The sequence below is a fragment of the Bubalus kerabau genome, chromosome 4, assembly GCF_029407905.1.
Source record: "Bubalus kerabau isolate K-KA32 ecotype Philippines breed swamp buffalo chromosome 4, PCC_UOA_SB_1v2, whole genome shotgun sequence".
Lineage (NCBI taxonomy): Eukaryota > Metazoa > Chordata > Mammalia > Artiodactyla > Bovidae > Bubalus > Bubalus kerabau.
The window spans coordinates 168,281,676-168,300,999 of NC_073627.1; the positions used below are offsets into that span (position 1 = coordinate 168,281,676).

Here is a 19,324-nt window from a genome sequence, read left to right on the forward strand (position 1 = left end):
AATCCTTCTCTGGGCATTAGAAAGTGGACTCTAAGCACAGCAATAGAGAAAGAGCTGCAGACCTAGATATTAAAAATATTAAACTAAGGAATCTATCAGGTAACTAACACAGAAATAAATGTTTGTCTAAATTTGAGAGAGTATTTACTGTGTAGGCTTTGCAACAGTGCACAGAAGAATGAAGATGAGAGGAAGGTGGGCAAGGAACAGCTAGAGGAGCTAAGCCAGCAGCCATGATGAAAACATGGATAAGCGCCTCGTTACGCAGCCCAGAAGGAAGAAAGGTTTCAAGTGCTACTTGCATCTTAGTCCTGAAAGCCTTGAAGACAGAAGCCAATTCTGTGGGGCTGGGCACCAGCGACCGCCGGGGCAGCCTTCATCACCTTCCAGCAAAAGCTAAGTCAGAATGGTGCTAATGCCACAATCGGCACAGCAGGGAATATACAGCAGCCTAACATGATTTACTCGCAGAGACACTGCCCTGCAGTACAGAACACGAACTTCCTCCAGTGAAGGGCTGAGACAAAGTATGAGCTACATGAAATAAATTATGCATGGGAAACACAAATGCCAGGCAGTGTATGATTTCATCTATTCTAGGTCTGCTCAGGCAAATTTCCCATGTAGTACAGACAAAAATGCTTCCATTATATTCCATTCTACAGGCCCATATCCTGGGATGATCCTCAATTCATCTCCCTCTCACCCCACATCTGCTCTATTATCAATAAATCCTGTGGGCTCTATCTTCAAAATGTATCCAGAAAGAAGGAAAACATAAGAGTTTCATCCAAGAAGAGAAATCAGAAAAAAAAAAAAAAAAATCTAATATAAACGCATGTAGGAAAAGTATAAAAACATGCATGAGAATTCTCAACAGTGAATACAGGACAGTAGCTCCTTCTAGGGAGGAAGCGGAAGAGTGTCAGGAAGGGATACTGAGTGTTTCATTTCTATCTGAGATGACTTTTTTTAAAAATAAATATTGGTTATAATTATTCTCTTTGTGGAAAAAAAAAAAACTGACTAACTTAGCAATAAAAAAGAAAAAGAGGATCTTTCTCATTCCCTAATGCATCTAAACAGCTTATGTCCATGACCACCCTCTACCTGTGAAACAGAGCAGGATCCTATGGTGGTCCTTGCCCCCCCACCCCATCCCCACCACCATGGCCTCAGCTTGCCTTTTGTCCATGGAAAAACTTCAGCTAAACAATAAATTCAATCAGAGAAGTGAGAAAAACGAAGAAACAAAGGAAAACAGCCAAACAAGACTAAGTGGTAATAGTTTAGTCATTAAGCACAGTCAAGGACCTTTAATTCCTCAATAATTTTCTGAGCCATATCCTATGAGCTATCTTATGGATTCTAAAACCCCCACTAGGTGAAAGAAGTTAACTACATGATGACCAGACCGTAGCCATGACATAAGTTGCTGCAATTCTGAGAACTGGCCTTAAAGAAATGGGAACAAACTGACCCTAGAACTAAAGGTGAACTGTACTTAAAATAATCAAGATGACATTGATCAGACCACAGCATGACCAATTTCAAGGTAACTGTAGAGCTGACTTGACTGTTTCTGCATGTAGTCCTGTCAGTGGGCCTATTAAAACTCTTGCCCAATGGTTGTTCGGGTGGGGCTGGGGGGCAGGGAATGCCAGCCTTTGGAGAGGAGCGTGCCCCTCTCCCCCTCTCAGTTGTCAGCATCCGGAATAAAGCAAATTTTCCTTTCCACCAACCCTGCCTCTTGACTGACTTTAGAGCAGCGAGCAGTTGGATCCCTTTCTGTAACATCTGGACACCCAAGAGTTCCTGGTGGGTAGCAGAACTTCGGAGAAGGCAATGGCACCCCACTCCAGTACTCTTGCCTGGAAAATCCCATGGGCGGAGGAGCCTGGTAGGCTGCAGTCCATGGGGTTGCTAGGAGTCGGACAGGACTGAGCGACTTCACTTTCACTTTTCACTTTCATGCATTGGAGAAGGAAATGGCAAGCCACTCCAGTGTTCTTGCCTGGAGAATCCCAGGGACGGGGGAGCCTGGTGGTGGGCTGCTGTCTCTGGGGTCGCACAGAGTCGGACATGACTGAAGCAACTTAGCATCAGCAGCAGCAGCAGAACTTCTATTTGTTTCAAACAAAGTTCTTTATCCATCAGACCAACCTTACCATTTGCATCTGAAAAGCTGCTTGCCTGCCTTCAGATCCATGGAACTGCGTCTCCTTCCTGCCCCAACCAACAGTGATGAACTTGCCTAGAGAACAATTAAGTGAGAACATGCAAGACAGTCAATAAGCTAGATAAAATAAGAGCCGATTCATGAAGTTGGGTCCTCTGAGACCTCTCAATAAACTGACCAGCAGTCAAGATGTTAAAAACCTATGCTCCACATTAGATGCTCAGTGATTCTGAAGACTCTGAAACACCCTTATTTTGGAGCATTACTGCCATCATATATAAATTCCCTTGATGACAGTCAGCAATCTGTTGCACTTTACAAGTAAGAAGAATGAAACATGAAGAATCTATGTGATACCTCCATGGATAACAAAAACATGAAACACTAGAAGACGAAACACGAGAGCCGGTACTAAAATGCCAACTGTAAATGTTCAATTCGCTAAATGTATCCAACCTCCTTGCTAGTGATGGAGATCATAGATTATGGAATTCAACTCCTCACAGAGACTGAGATCCCCCAGGGACAGAGGCCAAAATTACATCACAGGGCTTCTGCCTTTCAGGTTGGGCTTCTTTTTAAATCATAATGCTGAGCTTACTACATAAACCATAAAGTCAGAGTTGCTGAAATGACGCAGTTCTTCTGTTCCTGGAAGTGGGATCTGGCATCCTCCAGATGTAGACTTACGACAGAGATGTCCTTGAGAGCATCCATCCGATTCAGGACCCAAATACCTCCTCCCTACAACTGACGCTGACAGCGCTAAAGCAGGGCTGCTTATAATTTCTATGAATTACGGCTGGCGGGACAGTTTCCTGTCCGCTCGGCTTGGGCACATCCAAGTACTGTATGGCTCACACCTCAGAGCATGCCCTGCTGTTGTATCCAAATAGTAGTGCCTATCCTGGTGCATGGCCTGGGTTTCTACCCAAAAGTTTCCACAGAGAGGTAAAGGGTCTGGAGGGAAGCAAAAAACCTTTCCCAGTGGGAGATCAGATAATAGTGATGGGACTACTGCAGAGATCAGCAAACTACAGCCTGCATCATTACAAATAAACTTGTACTGGAACACAGCCAAACCCATTTCTTTACATATTATCTTTAAGTGCTTTCCCACTAGTCAGCATAGTTGGACGGTTCCAACAGAGACCACATGGCCTGTAAAGATGAAAAACGTTACTATCCAGCTCTTTACAGAACAAGTTTGACACGTGGGTTAGAAGAAAAATATCTGTTCACCTCTTCACACAGTGACTTTTTGTACTGACAAATGCATTTCTAAGACTCAAGACCCTAACTTGGACTCCTTCTCCTTTGATATACTCTATCAGACTTATGAAGTTGGCAGGATGAATGAGAGCACGCTTTCCCATGCAAAGCTGTGTGCTTCTTACCTCTACGACAACCTCTATGACTATCCTCAAAGCTGGCTGCCCCAGAGTCCCACGCTGGACCCTAGATCCAGCACCATACCTGCTCCCTGAGCTAGTAAAACTGTAGCTTCTGTCAGCGACTCCCAGTCCACAGCTCTGGCTTCTGCTGAGCATCAGCCCTTACTAATTCACGTGCTTCGTGTGGTGATCCCATATGGCCCTTAAACAAATTCAAAACAGAACTCGCCACCCACCTCTTACAGACCACACTTCCCCCCTTTACTCTCAGATACTGGCATCTTTATTTTCACAACCTGAATTTCTGGCTACAGTCCAACTAAACTTTCACCTTCACCTTATACTCCCAAAGCCTATTTATTTCATTCTCTAAACTGGTATTTTTCAAACTAGCTAGGGCAAAAGAGGAACCAGACATGTATATTCCAAAACTGTTTCTCATAATTCCAAAAAATGTATTCCTATCTTCACTGAGAATCAAAACTTCCCTGCATTTTTCCCCTTTTCTAGCCCCAGACCCACCTTCATCTCTTACCTGGGTTCCTGTAGCAGCCTCCTACCAGGTCACCCTGTCTCCAGTCTCTTCCCTCTCTACCAATCAACCGTGCATCATCAAAACCTTTAATTACTGATCTCCTATAATTCAATGTCTAAATTCTCTATCAAACTGAATCAAAATCTCTCCCTTTTATTTAATTCCACATCCATATCCGGTCACTAAGCACTGCTTAAGTATTCACAGTTGCCTGAATCAGCCAAGATGTGTCAAAGGCTTCTGTGAAACATCCCTGCCTTGGAAAGAACTGATTCAGTTACTTGGACCACTCCCCCACCCTCAACCCTCGTCTACCCAACACCAGATAAGCCAGAGCTCAGCTCAAGTTGGCCTCCTCTGGGAAGTCTTCCCTCCCCATGACTCCTTTCTTCTCCTCATGCTACCCTAATACTTGCAATGTTCTGTTATTATTGAACTAACAGGACCCCTTAAGGGAAAAGCAGTTTTAGCCACAGTATCAAACACACTGCTGGGTTCACAGTACCTACTCAACCATTATTTCTGAAAAAAAAAAAAAAAAAAAAAAAAAAAAAATTATTTTTGAATGAAAAAATGAGTAGCAATTTTCTAAATGATTTCTTATTTGGCTGAACGAGAAGACAGGAGGTGAGAACTCAGCAAAATTTAAAATACCATCGCCCCTAATCCTCTCTTCAATCAAGCCAGCTACCTGGACCCTCAAGTTGGTCGGAGCTGCTTAGACTCAAGAAGCATCTCCACTCTTACTCTCTTCAATACTTCCACAGCCTACTGCCCATTTCATCTCAGCTAGATCCGTGCAAGAAAACACTCTGATGGTTCCCATGACCATTCAGAACTAATCAATAGAACAGAAGTCAGCTCTTTATCCCACCTCTCTTGTATTTTCCCCCAAACTGTGTATCAGAAATGCTCTCCTTATTCCAGCCAGTATAGTCCTTTTCATCAAACCCCAAGACTAAACCCATCATGGGTTTGGGCAATAACAACCCAATCTATAAGCACAGATTCTTGTTTCCCAGTTACTGACAAAGCCGACTCTCAGACCTGAAGGGCCACCAGAGGTATGCCTTTTAAGAGCTGGAATGAACTGAAGGAACTGGGCTATAGACACTTAATTAAGTCAGGGTTTAAGCTTCACAGCTCTTTGGGCTTATGACTATCAGTCTGCAAGAAAAGTCACAAAATGTTTCAGACAAAGTTATACTTACTTTCACCAAAATCATCCTGGTGGATTTGCTGTTCCATGATAGGTTCAAAGTCTTTTGTCATCATAATTAGGGTCTCTTGGCCTTGAAGGAGCACAAACAAGAATGATTTTGTTCTCATTTAACAAATCTGCCGTTCTGTAAGTATCTACAGCACTGCAAGATACAGAGCTGAAGTGGAAGAATTTGTAATTGAAACAGGGAAGACAGGATTCATTCAAAATGTTCTGACGCTCATTTAAAAAAAAAAAAAAAGTTTCAACTGGGTAAGTCACCTGGTGCTTATTCTCAGCTATTTATGTATGTCAAGCTAACATAAAAGTGTACACAGCCCTTCCTCCTCCACTAACTGCAACTGTTCAGTCACCAAGATACCTCTTTGAGTGAAAAGCTCATCAGGGTGCTGGTTTACAGCATCTCAGCCGGAATGAAAAGACTTATAGAAAAAAAAAAAAAAAAGGACTGGAAGAGCAGTTTTCAGAATCAGTTTATTTTATACAGCAACTCTTCCTCTTAAGAGTATATTAAAATAAACATTGCTGACATTTTAAACTACAGACTTCACAGCAACTTTTTAAAACAATGTGTTAAGAAGTAAAACTTCCCTCAATTGTTTCAAGAAACGTTTTTTTTAAATCTAAGCACCCTAAAACTTAAGTCTTTGAGCTGTCAGGAGTCATGTCTCATCAAGTCACGAGTTAGGGACCAGTGACATGCTTACCTGTGGCAAGCAGCACCAGCTCTTGGTCAGGACTCCAGCTCATGACAGAGATACCACTGGCTACACTCCCGACACATTCCAGCTGAGAGAGACATTTTAAAATGTTAAGAGAAATATGAAAAGATAAGCACCCCGATAAGTGTTTATTATGACCTTAATCAAAATAATTCACAACACACCAAGGTGAAATTAAGCAGTAAACATTTATTCAGTAACAGATATTAAAAGGCCAGGCGTGATACAGATCACGGGGACTGGATGTGATGACGGCCAGTCCATTCCTCCCATTAAGGAGATAGGAGATGCCTCCACAGTAGGCTGAGGGCTGTAACTGAGGTCTCCAGGAATTAAGTGGGGACTCAGAGCAGAGAATGACAAATGGCCCAGGTGAGTTCAGGAAAGCCTCTTTGAGGAGGTGCTTTAAAGGGAAGAAACAGGGCTAGGAAGAAGAGACCAGCGGCGGGGAGGGGGGGAATGTGGTGTTAAGGCATAAAATTATAAAAAAGAGCAGTTAAAAATCAGCTGCCACTAAAGCATAAGGTATGCAGGGACGATGGGGCTGGGAGGTGAGGCTAAAAAGGAATTTGGCAAACAGACAGTGAACCGTCTGATAGAGACAAGAAGGAACATGGATTCTGTCTTACAGACGCTGTGATGCCATAAACAGAGAGATCAGCACCATCTGATGGAGACCAGCGGATTACAGGAGCTCGGTAATTAGGAAAAAATTCTACAGAATGTTTTACAAGTAAAAGCATACCTTTTAAATATGAGATATACCAATTTGTACTGGATGGCTTTGATGTTTCTCACCATGAACTGAGAGGAAGATTTATTATTGTACTAAATGGAACCGTTAAAAGCAAAGGTACCAGATTTAGACTGCCAGGATTCAAATCTCACCCGAAAACTGTTTGACCTTGGCCTAGCCTCAATTTCCCTTTCTGAAGAATGAGGAAACAACAATCTACTTCATAAAGTTATAATGAAAAATTACAAAATTCATGTAATTTTGATGAAAAATACTTTAAAAAGTGCCTGGCATACTGTAAACATTTAATAAATGCCAGCTGTTATTACTATCCTGTGATTAGTAATATAACTCTTGTGACACATCAATGTTAAAGAGATCACAGCTAAGGGAATTATCAACAAAGTTTAAAAAGCTATCAAGGCGAGTAAAGACATTCAGAAACTCAGCCTTATGCTAGAGTAGAGAAGGAGGCAAGTCATTGAAATCTATCACCTCTGATAGTCATAAAATGTGCACAAAATGAAAATGTATCATCTTAGTACCTGTAGTTCAGGGACTCTACAGTCAGTCATCAAAGAGAGGCCTATCAGCATTCTTAACAGAAAACACGAGCCATCTAAACATCCCAAAGACTTCCTAAACTGAGAAATAAGGGTTACAACTCAGGATCGGATTGTAGCAAGAGGTGAGCCATACCACACAAGAATGGGTTTGAGGTTTGAGGTTTTGTTCTTATCTGGAATGCTCTCATTGTTATAATTAATAGATGCAGCAGACAAAACTGAGTTTAAGACGAATCCTGAAACCATGTCAACAATTTTCTGTAAAGAACTGTAAAATGCAAAGACTCTAATTTGCAAAATGCCTAAATATTATGGCTCCCGATATTGTAAACATCTATGAAAAACTAGTGACATGATACCAAAAAAAGACATTTGAGGATGCCTGAGATTTCCTCCTCCCTGGTCTCTCTTGCTTACCTGGTGTGTGTTGAGATTACAAAGCAGGACATCTCCAGAAGCTGTGGCCACACACACAGACTCCTGATCCAGCAAGTCCTGAATACCAATGATGCAGCCACTTCCATCCTCTGGGAGAAAGCCTTCTGCCATCAAAGGAATTTCATTTTTCACCTTTCACCAAGACAAACAAGCAAATTAAGTCAATCTACTTTCAAGAACAATTCATAACATTTCTAGAAGTAAAACATTTTTTTAATGTTTCTTTTATAATACAAAAGCTTTCAAAAATTTTTTTCCTAGATTAAAATCCAAACTTTCACTTGAGAAATATCACAACACTACCATCTTTAACAAAGAAAACAGTTAATATGCTTCTTTTGCCAAGCAAACATAAAACAAATACCTGGTCTCTTTGGAGATATCCAATAAAACATGAAGCTAAAAACTACGATTTTCTAAAATCTACAGTCAGGGGAAAAGGGACTAAGAATGTCATCACCTAAAATACATTAGTAGCAAAATATAATTAAGGGGAGATATCAGAATTCACCCAAATAACCTCCATCAGTAATTTACCTCTCTCGTGACAGGGTCTACCTCCACCAGTCCATGCTCTGAGCCGATGACCACTGTCGCCTGCTCGGCTCGGAGACAGAGGCACCGTGGTTTCCCTTGAGCCTGAATGTCCCTGAACTCCAGGCTCTGAAGTAACTTTAGATTCCTCATGATGAAGCAATGCCTAAAAAAAAGTACAAATACCCTTAATGAAGCTTTAATTTCTCTGAGAAACAGAAACAGCAACAGCTTTATAACAACAAATGACACTCCAGTACAAGCAAAATGATTCAGGGAGCAGAGAAGTCAGAATAACCAGAAAAAAAAAAAGATGTAATCCGAACCCACAGAGAGATAAGTGGTAGCAACCTAACCAATTGTTTAAATCTAGAGTCTACAAAGTGAGGCTGTGAAATCTATTTTACATTCTCACTCTTTGGAAGAGGCAAGATTCTCAACATCAGAGTTTTTTCTTCAAAAAAGATTTAACATCAGTTACTTTGCAAGGAAGCAAAGAACACAATGAATGAGAAAACATGTTACTTTTGCACATGAGGATATCTTTGTAACTTGACAAACTTACAACATTGTATAAAAATCTACATGTATACATACTTGGCAGTTGGAGAAAATAGTTACTTTAATATCACCACCTACATTTATAAACTGGCTTTTTATCTTAATTAAAAAGTTAAAATTGAAATCAAACAGAAATAAAGAAAAGCATTTATTGCTCTCAGAGAGAAAAGACACTATGAAATTATAATAGGATCCTTCAAAACGATGATCAACAATTGGAGGAGCTTGATAACCTGACATCACATAACCTTCACGTAACTCCACTTTTCTGGTCTGGTTTTCACCAGGGCGATACAAAAGCTGAGAAACGAATGATCAATAGGAAATATACTTTGGTTTGGCAAAATCAGATTTGCTTTAATACATAACATTATCTAAAAGGGGGAAAAAAAAGCTTATATGCTAGATATTTATATCCAGACTGCTTTAAGGTTTATAAGTAGAATTCTGTAACTTATGTTAGGAGTGACAATTACATAGACCACACGGGCCTAATTGTCACCTTAATCCAAGGTGAATTCTCTCATCTTGCATTTTGTGCATATGACAATGAGAGAATAAACACAAGTCACTTCTTATTCTACACAGCAGATTAAGTGCAGTTTGAATGAGGCAACACAAAAAGTGAGTTAAGAGGAAGGCAAGACCACGCATGTAGAAGTGAGGAAGAGAATCAAGGCAGACGATGGTTTCGTAAGGTTTCACGACATATATATTTAAGAATTTCTGGGAATTATTTGAACCTGTATTCTACCATGCAAACTTTTAATTTAGATCTAATCCTGAATAGAAAGCTTGCGTTTTTTCAAAGAATATAAAAATTACATTATATTTCATCTAAAGACACCACAAAGGTGACCACGGACATAGATCTGAAAGGATAGGAAGATGTGAGACGAGAGAATGTCTGGGCTAGAGGTGGGTAAACAAGGAACAGCAAAAGATGAAAACAGGCGACAGGGGCTGAGATGTATTTCATGCTGGTTTAGCTAATTATGCTGTTATTGTTGCCATGATAAGATCATCAAAATGTCTTTCTGTAAACTTGCATTCTATTCATCAATAACCTTTGGACCCAGCATAATAATTTGGAAGGTAAAGGCACAAGGTGAGGACTCCCTCTTTCCTGTAACCTTGCTGTTCCAGTCAATGCTGTTTCAGTCAATGCCGCCCCAGCAATGGACCCTCCTTCCAGGGGCCCTTGGTCCCAGTCTCTAGGACTCCCAGGACCAGCCTGGTAACAACCACCCCAGAGGTACCAGCACTAACCAGACAGGTGCCCCTCCAGGTGCTGGACATCTACTAACATGGAGCTCCTCCTCTGAGTTCTGGAGTTGTCAACACCAGCTTTACAATGTCTCTCATCTAAGGTTAAGTCATGACAACCCCAATGGCTTCCCTCTGTTTTGAGCCTCAGATCTAGCTAAGCGCTGTAACTTCTTCCATCAGTTTACTTTTTAGTTATTTCACTGCTCCTTTCTGTGTTTTGTTCTTCCAGGAGCTACTTAACCACTTCTTCCGATTAAATTCTGTTGAAATACAGTGTGTTTTCTGCTTTCCTGCCTAGACCCTAACTGACAGACACAGCAAACAACCTGAGTTCTCAAATCACTGAGCTTTCAATATCACCAGCCAAGGGCGGCTCATCATTCATCCCCCTTCTCCCCAACCCTCCCAGCCTTTAAAATGAACTTCTCTAAATTTTCATACCCATCATCTTTATTCCTTTATCTTCTCAAAATTGTCCTATTCCTTTTCAAGACCAGGAAAGGAGAACCCTCCAAACTCCCCAGGACCTCCGCTTATCAGTCCCATTTTTTTTTTTTTAACATCTGCAATCTCCAACTCCCCTGCCCTCAATGACTCACCCTTTCTCAGCCCACTAACGTGCTAAAGATCCCACCACACCACAGATCAATCCTGGATCCTCTCTGAAATTCTGACAATGCCTCTATTTTCTTCCCTTGCTCCTCATCCATCCACTTCTTATCTAACTATCATGTCCATGACTATAAGTACCAAACAGATCATTAATATGCTTATTAGATCTAAATGTTTAGCCCTGACCCTCCCCAAACTGAACATTAAAGTCACATTTTCAACCTTCTACTGTTATTACAAGGATTTCTCAAATGCACATCAAATGCAACTTATTACATGGCTTACTATTCTCGATCAAATTAGTTTCCCCACTGGGGACATGGCATTTCTACTTTCTCTGTCTTTCAAGTTGAAACAGTGTTTGCTTTCCTTTTGCCCACATTTTCATAGTAAACTATTCACTGGTTACTGCCCTGCCTGTCAATGTGCGGTTTGAATCGTTTACATAGTACGTAACCCTACCATCGGCTACTAGCATCCAACGCCGACTGAGCACTAAGTGCTAATTCTGGACAAAAATGACTACAGTCACTGCCCCCACAGAGGTCACAGGGGAGAGGGCCACCTAGGATACTATAAAACATGGAGAAGCACACGAACGACATTTCGAAGAAAAAGTCGCAGGTGCCCGAAGGGGCTCGCAACACATCATCTGAACTTCTCCGACCGGCTCTCTCTCAAGTGCACTGTTAGACTTTAATTGGTGCCTTAACTGGCTCAGCTGTACTGTCCGCCCCTGCAAGGAATCCGGAGCTCGGGTAAAGTGCGCGGCTCGGGGAGCAGCAGGTCATTCCCCGCCTGCCACGCGGCGTGGAACCCTCTGATGGTCGCGGGTGCAGCAGGTGGCAAGTCGGCAGAGAACTCAAGGCTCGAGGGCAGAGGTGGTCACGCCGCACTTCACTCTGGGGCCTGCAGCAGGCAGCGGCAGAGCGCTCGGGGAATCTCTTCATCGGGACACCTTCTGGAGGACAGGGCCCGTTTCTGTGGCCCCCACCCTCCCCACCCCACCTAGGCCGCTCGAGCGCTCACCTGCGCCGCACTCCGAGGAACCCGAGGACTTCCCCCGCCAAAGAGCTGTGCGTCCGCCCTGTGTCGCGCACTCGCCTCTGTCCGCTGCTCTTGAGCTCGCGCGGTGTGCACTCTGTCGCCGTGCCGCTCGACCCCCTCCGGTAGTGGCTGAAGCGGGGCCTAGGAGAGGCTAGCAGCGGGACCCTAACGAGCGAGCAACACCAGCTATCACCCGACCGGAGCTGCGCGGGAGTGAGGTCACGAGGAGGAGGGGGCGTGGCCCGCCTTCTTCGGTGCCCTGCGAAGTACCGTGAGGAGCTGCGCTGGCCACCTCCCCCTACCGCTACGTCTTCCTGCCCAGCCTATTGTATTTGACCTCTGCTTAGACGTCAGATGCCAAAGCTCAATAATTGGGCCGGTAGGCGGAGCCTGCGGGATTTGAGGAGCAGCGCGCTTGCGCACACCGCGTGTCTCGGGCCACACGCCGGAAAGACGCCCTACTCCTGGGCCCGCCGGAGGAAGTGTCCGGGTCCCGGAGGGCGGGGTTTGCAGCCTTGGAGGTCGCCATGACTACCGAGCCCGAGGACCCTGTGGTCGACTTGGCTCCCGAGCCTGCGGTGCCGTCGCTTGTGGATCGTTACTTTACTCGCTGGTACAAAGCAGGTAAGTGAGGAATGATGTTCGTCTCTCCTGGGCCCCATTGGCAATATGATGACAGATCATAAGCCACGCGCACTCTCCCCAAAGCAGAAGGAACTGGATCTCTGTTCCCCTCTAAGCCAAGGGAATGGTATTTGCAGAGACGTGGAAAAGCAGCAGGGTGCATTCTGGGGAGGGTGAATGCAGTGCGAGTTCAGGAGGATGGGTTACTTGGGGGAAGAGGATAGTCTAAGGTGAGATCTCCGAGGGAGATAGGAACTGGCTTCCAGTCTCCTTGAGTACCTAAAGGGTTTTAAGGGACTCAGTGCACTATAAAATGATTTAAACAATCAGGTCGAAACTAAGCTAGAGGCATAGGGAGTGAGAAAAGAGGGTGGGTTAGAAAGAGGCATTTAGATAGCAGATGCTTCTAATTGTTTTGCTGGAGAAGACTTGGAGTCCCTTGGACAGCAAAACCAAACCAGCCAATCCTAAAGGAAATCAGCTCCGAATGTTCATTGGAAGGACTGATGCTGAAGCTCCAGTACTTTAGCCACCTGATGCAAAGAGCCGACTCATTGGAAAAGACCCTGATGCTGGAAAAGACTGAAGGCAAGAGGAGAAGGGGGGGCAGGTGACAGGATGAGGTGGTTGGATGGCATCACCGACTCAATGGACATGAGTTTGAACAAACACCCACAGATAGTGAAGGACAGCGAAGCCTGGTGTGCTGCAGTCCATGGAGTGGCAGAGTCAGACACAACTGAGCTACTGAACAACAAGAAAGCCTAATCTATTACACTTCGCCACTTCCTGGTGGCTCAGTGGTAAAGAATCTGCCTACAATGCAGGCAACCCCAGGTTCGATCCCTGGGTCGGGAAAATCCCCTGGAGAGGGGAATGGCAACCCACTCCAGTATTCTTGCCTGAAAAATCCCAGGGACAGAAGAGCCTGGTGGGCTACAGTCCATGGGGTCGCAAAGAGTCGAACATGACTGAGTGACTAACATACACTTACAAGTAGGTATCCTATTGGAGAGCTTTTGTGTACCTTCAAATAAGAGTGATGGGAGCATCACTGGAGACCCTCCTCCACATCCTTGCTTATATTCATTCAGGGATAATAGGTGTAATCAGTTTTTGCAATATTGAAATATTTTATAATAGCGTATGTCTTATTGGCCAAACTTTGTGTAACCAACCATCAGGTTTATCCTAGATTGAGGGACTTCCTGGAATGCATGACTTTGAGTGCTAACATGAAGACAGTCCTGGGCAAACCAGGATGAGTTATTCTAAAATTGACCAAGAAAACATGTGCTACTATATTAAAAAGATGCATCACTAATCATCACTTTTTTTTCTAATAGAAATAATGAGTAGAATCATTTTAAAGTGAGGATAAAACAAGATGGAGCAAAGAATTAACATCACTTTGACACTGAATGAATGATTCCATCTGGTCCAGATTTAACTCCTTTATAGGAAGCCTTTAGGTGTATCTTTTTGAGTAATGAGGGGATACCAGTGACATATGTATCTAGTCTTCACAATTAACTATCTTTATGAACCAAAGAAAGTACCACACAGTGGCAGGAAATACTGACTCAAGAGCCATAGAGTCATTCATTTCTTCTAGATGTCAAAGGAAAACCCTGTGAAGACCACTGTATACTGCAGCACTCTAACCGGTAAGCAAATTGGAAATTTTAAATTATTAAAAAAATTTTTTTTTCTGGTATTGTAGCCTGGTATGGTCTTGTACTGAATATTCACTAAATGATTATCTTCCACTGTGTAGAGATGGTATTATATATATAATAGCCATTTGGTTGACAAGAATGAGTTTTTCAATGCTTACACTAAACAAGTAAACTTGATTACTCAGACATCCAAATGGAGGACCATACCCTTAGTCAGCTACTACTTCAAGTAACCAGCCCGTGCCTAATCATGGAATTGCCCGAGCCCATGGAGAGGGCCAGGGTGGAAACACAGATGTACATATGATGCCTCAGTGCTATCTAACACCTTGGTACTCTCCCCTTTTAGTGGAAGTTAAATTCAATCCCATTTTCTCCATTTTTATTATTGTATTCTTCAGTTAAGCTCCAATAGTAGCTGGGGAAAAAAAAATGCGGGGGAGGGGTGGGTGGGGAGGGAATGATAGGTTGACTAAACAGATGTCAGCTCAGCTCTTCTTGTGCCAGTAGGAATACTGTGTTATAGGAGGAAGAATTATACCATGCAGTAATATTGGATCCATTTTTGCTCCTCATAGAATATGTGTCATCACGTTGGCAGGATCTCATCCAGTTCTTCAAAGTGGAAAAACAATTAAAAGCATTTCTTATCAAATCAGTACCAACTGTAGCAGACTTCAGAACAAAGTCTCTGGGAAATTTAAGCGGGTATGTACCTGTATTTCTTTACTTAAATCCTCTATTATCAGAATAATGATAGAGCCAGTCAGTCTTATAACCAGCAATATATACTCAGCACGCTTCCCTGGCAGTTAAGAGATGATTTTAAGAATCATCTTGAACTTTTAACTTTAAAAGAAATTTTCAGACCAAAAAGATAAGGCATTTCAAAAGGTATATTATCTGTCATATAGGTTCTGCACCACCATCTCTACCATCCCCAGGATAAAGGATGGAGAAAGTGGGCCTTTGAAAGAACAACTCTAATAGCAATATAAGAAAATATTTTGTCCCTTCTAATTTTATTAAACCAGTATGTCAAATTTTATAAACTCTAGATCAATGCTTTTTTGTCACATATTTTCACATGTGAATTTAAAAGAGAAAAAAACAGTTCTGGGGTAGTGAAAAAAAAAATCAGTCTTAAAATACACAGTATTTGCTTCATATCATTTCCTATTCCTAAATCATTGCCAGTTTAGTACACATCTAGCTATACCTTCTTCTCCAAATAGTGGTCAGTTATATAAAAATGTTACCTCTATCCTCTACAACTCTATGCAAGACCAATATTATTAAAGGAGGGTATCACACCAAGGACAATTCAATACCATACTAAAATATCCTGACAAAGCCCCCAGATAGGAAAGTTTGAGTGGATGACTTCAGTTCAGTTCAATCGTTTAGTCGTGTCCAACTCTTTGTGATCCCATGGACTGCAGCACGCTAGGCCCCCCTCTCCATCACCAACTCCCGGAGTTTACTCAAACTCATGTCCATGGAGTCGGTGATGCCATCCAACCATCTCATCCTCTGTCGTCCCCTTCTCCTCCTGCCCTCAATCTTTCCCAGCATCAGGGTCTTTTCAAATGAGTCAGTTCTTCGCATCAGGTGGCCAAAGTATTGGAGTTTCAGCTTCAACATCAGTCCTTCCAATGAACATTCAGGACTGATTTCCTTTAGGATGGACTGGATGGATCTCCTTGCAGTCCAAGGGACTCTCAAGAGTCTTCTCCAACACCACAGTTCAAAAGCATCAATTCTTCAGTGCTCAACTTTCTTTATAGTCCAACTCTCACATCCATACATGACTACTGGAAAAACCATAGCCTTGACTAGATGGACCTTTGATGGCAAAGTAATGTCTCTGCATTTTAATATGCTGTCTAGGCTGGTCATAACTTTTCTTCCAAAGAGTGTCTTTTAATTTCATGGCTGCAGTCACCATCTGCAGTGATTTTCATTTACTGAGTTCATACAAAGAGTTTCTGCTAATTACCCTCACTGTTCTATAAGACCCTTGTTTATACTAGGCCTAAAGGCCTCTAATAACCTGCCTTAAAATTATTGATTTTTTTCCCCCTCATTCAAGAAGAAAATGGACTTTAAAAAGCATGGACCATTCTTTGAAATCTACAAACTACAAGTAACAGTTAGTGCTTCTGATGTTCCTGTGATAAACCTTTGTCCAAAACAGTAACACCATTGTTACAACTGAGGAACAGAGAGGGACCTGCATATGGAACCCTCTGTAGATAAACTTTGGATCTCAGCACTGCTCATCATTTATTTTCCTAAGGGAGGTGACAACAAGGGGTTAAAACACTTCTTTTTGACACAGACCCAGTGGTAGAGAAACCATCTAGGATGAATCTCTAACTGCTTCTCCCAAAAGTGGGAGTCACACTGACTAGTATTTTGAAACAAAGTTAGCACATACCAGAGAAGTGAAGCGTGTGCTAACAACACCTGAATACTGTCTAATAATATTGTGAGTGGTAAAGAGGCCCTAAAGAACAGTATCTAGACCTCAAATGTTCACTGCAATAAAAATTCCCGGAAGGAAAGAGCAACACATGAGACATGCTTGCATCCGTTTCCTGTGAGTTCTTGTAGGTATTTGTCAGAACCTCTCCAGATATATCCATACAGTGGCGTACGTGAAACTAAAACCATGCCATGACATTCAGACAGATTAAAGTCAAAATGCAGTATTCACTAGTGGGAGATGGGGTAAGGAGTAAATTACTCTTAACTGCTACTGAAAACTTTTCTGTTTTCCACATTTTCCTTAAAGTGCATTTTTTAAAAAATTAGAACAAAGATCCCTCTTCAAAAAGCCTTAGTGATTGACCCTAATAAAGAAGTCCTTTCATATATTAAAGTTCTAATATAAAAATAAGTGGGAATCTTAATGAAACTTTGTATGACATTGCTGTCATTTGCTGTAATATTGGATTTTATATTGTTTATTGATAAGATTTCCCTGCCCTTTGGATATCTTTACACTTGGATATATGGAGCTTTCTCATATACAGTTAAATATAATGTATAATAAAATATATTCTTAATATGTAACTAAACTATTATCACATGTGTCTTTGACTGCTTTTACCCCTAGAGCTTAGGATGTTACCTGACCCATAGCAGGCATTTAATATATAAATGTTTGAAGAAATGAATGTTTTTTTCTGTACTTCACTCATTTTTACTTAAAACACGAATTCCAGGAATATATGCTATTGTAACACTGAGGGCTGCCTCTCAAAGAAAAATGAAAACGCACATCAATTAATTTTTCTTCCCTTTTATTACCAGGGGGCACAGTTTCTCACAGAACTTGCACCTCTGTGTAAGATTTACTGCTCAGATGGAGAAGAATATACCATATCTAGGTAAGTTACTTTTGAACCACAACTTTGGAGAAACAAAGGAGGTTAATATTTTTCTTCAAAACAATTTTTTTTTTTTTAACTAGCTGTGTTAGAGGACGGTTGATGGAAGTGAATGAAAACATTCTCCATAAACCATCTATTCTTCAAGAGAAGGTAGAAAGGGCTGGGGAAGTAGGAGCCCATCCAGCACTTTTTATTTGATTTTTGTACCATTCAACATTAAATATTGTTTCCTTTCTAGCCATCTACCGAAGGCTACATTGCAGTTGTGTTGCCTAAATTTGAAGAAAGTAAAAGCATAACAGAAGGGTTACTGACACAAAAGGAGTATGAAGAAGTTGTGGTGAAACGCCTCAGAGCCGCAACAGCTGCCTCACGAGGGCCGAGGACCGAGATGGAGTGAGAGCAGCACCGCGTCCTTGTCCTCACTGGCCTACCAGTCCGCGCACCAAGGACGGACCAGCACGGGCGAGGCCGCCTTCACACCCGGCCGGCCGCAGGGAGGCCCGGTCTGAAAACCTGACCAAGTCTTCCTTCTCTGTCTAGCATAACAAGCCTCAGTTCTACTTTGTCTTCCGCCTCCCAGATCTGACTACCCATGTACTCACTCACTCTGTTCTTCTCTTGCTTTTCTCTAACAACTAGCAAGCAAGAGATGTTTTCCTGGTTAAAAACCAACAAACAAAGCATTTTGAGGAAAAATATACTCACCATCCTGTAGCCCATTAATAACTACTATTTTTGACATAACTGTTTGAATGTTATAGCATGGTAATTGTTTTTGCCTCAATTTTCCGTCATTTTGAAGCTGAAAAACAACCGGCCTTTCCTCCCCAATCTGCTTCAGTGTGACGCCACCAAAACGTCTGGTCTTCCTTAGGTTGCCAAGAAGAGGCTAGGGTAGAGTTTGCCTTCCCTGTTCCTGCAGGTTGGCCTTCAGCTCTGAACAGTGTAGCACTGCCTTCTTAATGGGGACACATGGAAAGGCCTGAAAGGGGCTTTACTAACATGGAAGTATAACCATGTGGTGTTAAGTAACACATGTATTTGTGGTCACTCATTCTCACCCTTCAGTTACAGGATAACCAGTGAAGAAGTTGTTATACTTCACAGACACAGATGCCTTTGTACAGGAAAAAAGCTTTCATATTTAAAGAAACAAAAATCTATGAATTTATGGTTTAAGATTATATATTTATAATGAATTTCAAATAAAAGGGCTTTTTAAATTGTTATTTTTCCTTAAGGGCTGCAATGCATACAAACATACAAATATTTGTTTCTAAATAAAAGTTACCCTTGATGTGTAAATTCTTTTGGACTTCCATCATCTTTTGCTGTTCAAGTTGTAAGTTATCCCTTTCCCACCCCCCACTTGCACTCTGAACCGGACGTGAAACAATGGACTGGTTCAAAATTGGGAAAGGAGTACCTCAACGCTGTATATTGTCACTCTGCTTCTTTAACTTATATGCAGAGTACATCATGAGAAACACTGGGCTGGATGAAACACAAGCTGGAAGCAAGATTGCCAGGAGAAATATCAATAACCTCAGATATGCATATAACACCACCCTTATGGCAGAAGGTGAAGAGGAACTAAAAAGCCTCTTGACGAAGGTGAAAGAGGAGAGTGAAAAAGCTGGCTTAAAACTCAGCATTCAAAAAACGAAGATGGCATCTGGTCCCATCACTTCGTGGCAAACAGATGGTGAAAAAATGGAACAGTGACAAAGTCTTTATTTTCTTGGGCCCCAAAATCATTGTGGACAGTGACTCCAGCCATGAAATTAAAAGACACTTGCTCCTTG

At 42.1% G+C, this 19,324-nt stretch overlaps 2 protein-coding genes across 2 annotated transcripts in view; one reads left to right on the forward strand and one right to left on the reverse strand.

The window, feature by feature from the left end:
* Positions 1–12,096, reverse strand: part of ELP1 (elongator acetyltransferase complex subunit 1) — a 62,272-nt gene extending 50,176 nt beyond the window's left edge. The window contains exons 1-6 of the mRNA XM_055579245.1: positions 11,798–12,096; positions 8,330–8,492; positions 7,772–7,924; positions 6,038–6,119; positions 5,320–5,400; positions 2,169–2,254 (exon numbers count right to left, since the gene is read on the reverse strand). Coding sequence (XP_055435220.1) covers positions 2,169–2,254; positions 5,320–5,400; positions 6,038–6,119; positions 7,772–7,924; positions 8,330–8,479 — 552 coding nt within the window. The 5' untranslated portion in view covers positions 8,480–8,492; positions 11,798–12,096. The remainder of the gene's footprint in view (positions 1–2,168; positions 2,255–5,319; positions 5,401–6,037; positions 6,120–7,771; positions 7,925–8,329; positions 8,493–11,797) is intronic.
* A 106-nt stretch (positions 12,097–12,202) lies between these two features.
* On the forward strand, positions 12,203–18,824 carry ABITRAM (actin binding transcription modulator). The gene is made up of 6 exons (XM_055579248.1): positions 12,203–12,439; positions 14,055–14,106; positions 14,697–14,826; positions 17,437–17,513; positions 17,597–17,666; positions 17,755–18,824. Exons 1-6 carry the CDS (start codon positions 12,343–12,345, stop codon positions 17,914–17,916), a joined length of 588 nt encoding a protein of 195 aa, XP_055435223.1. The 5' UTR covers positions 12,203–12,342; the 3' UTR covers positions 17,917–18,824.
* The last annotated feature ends 500 nt before the right edge of the window (positions 18,825–19,324 follow it).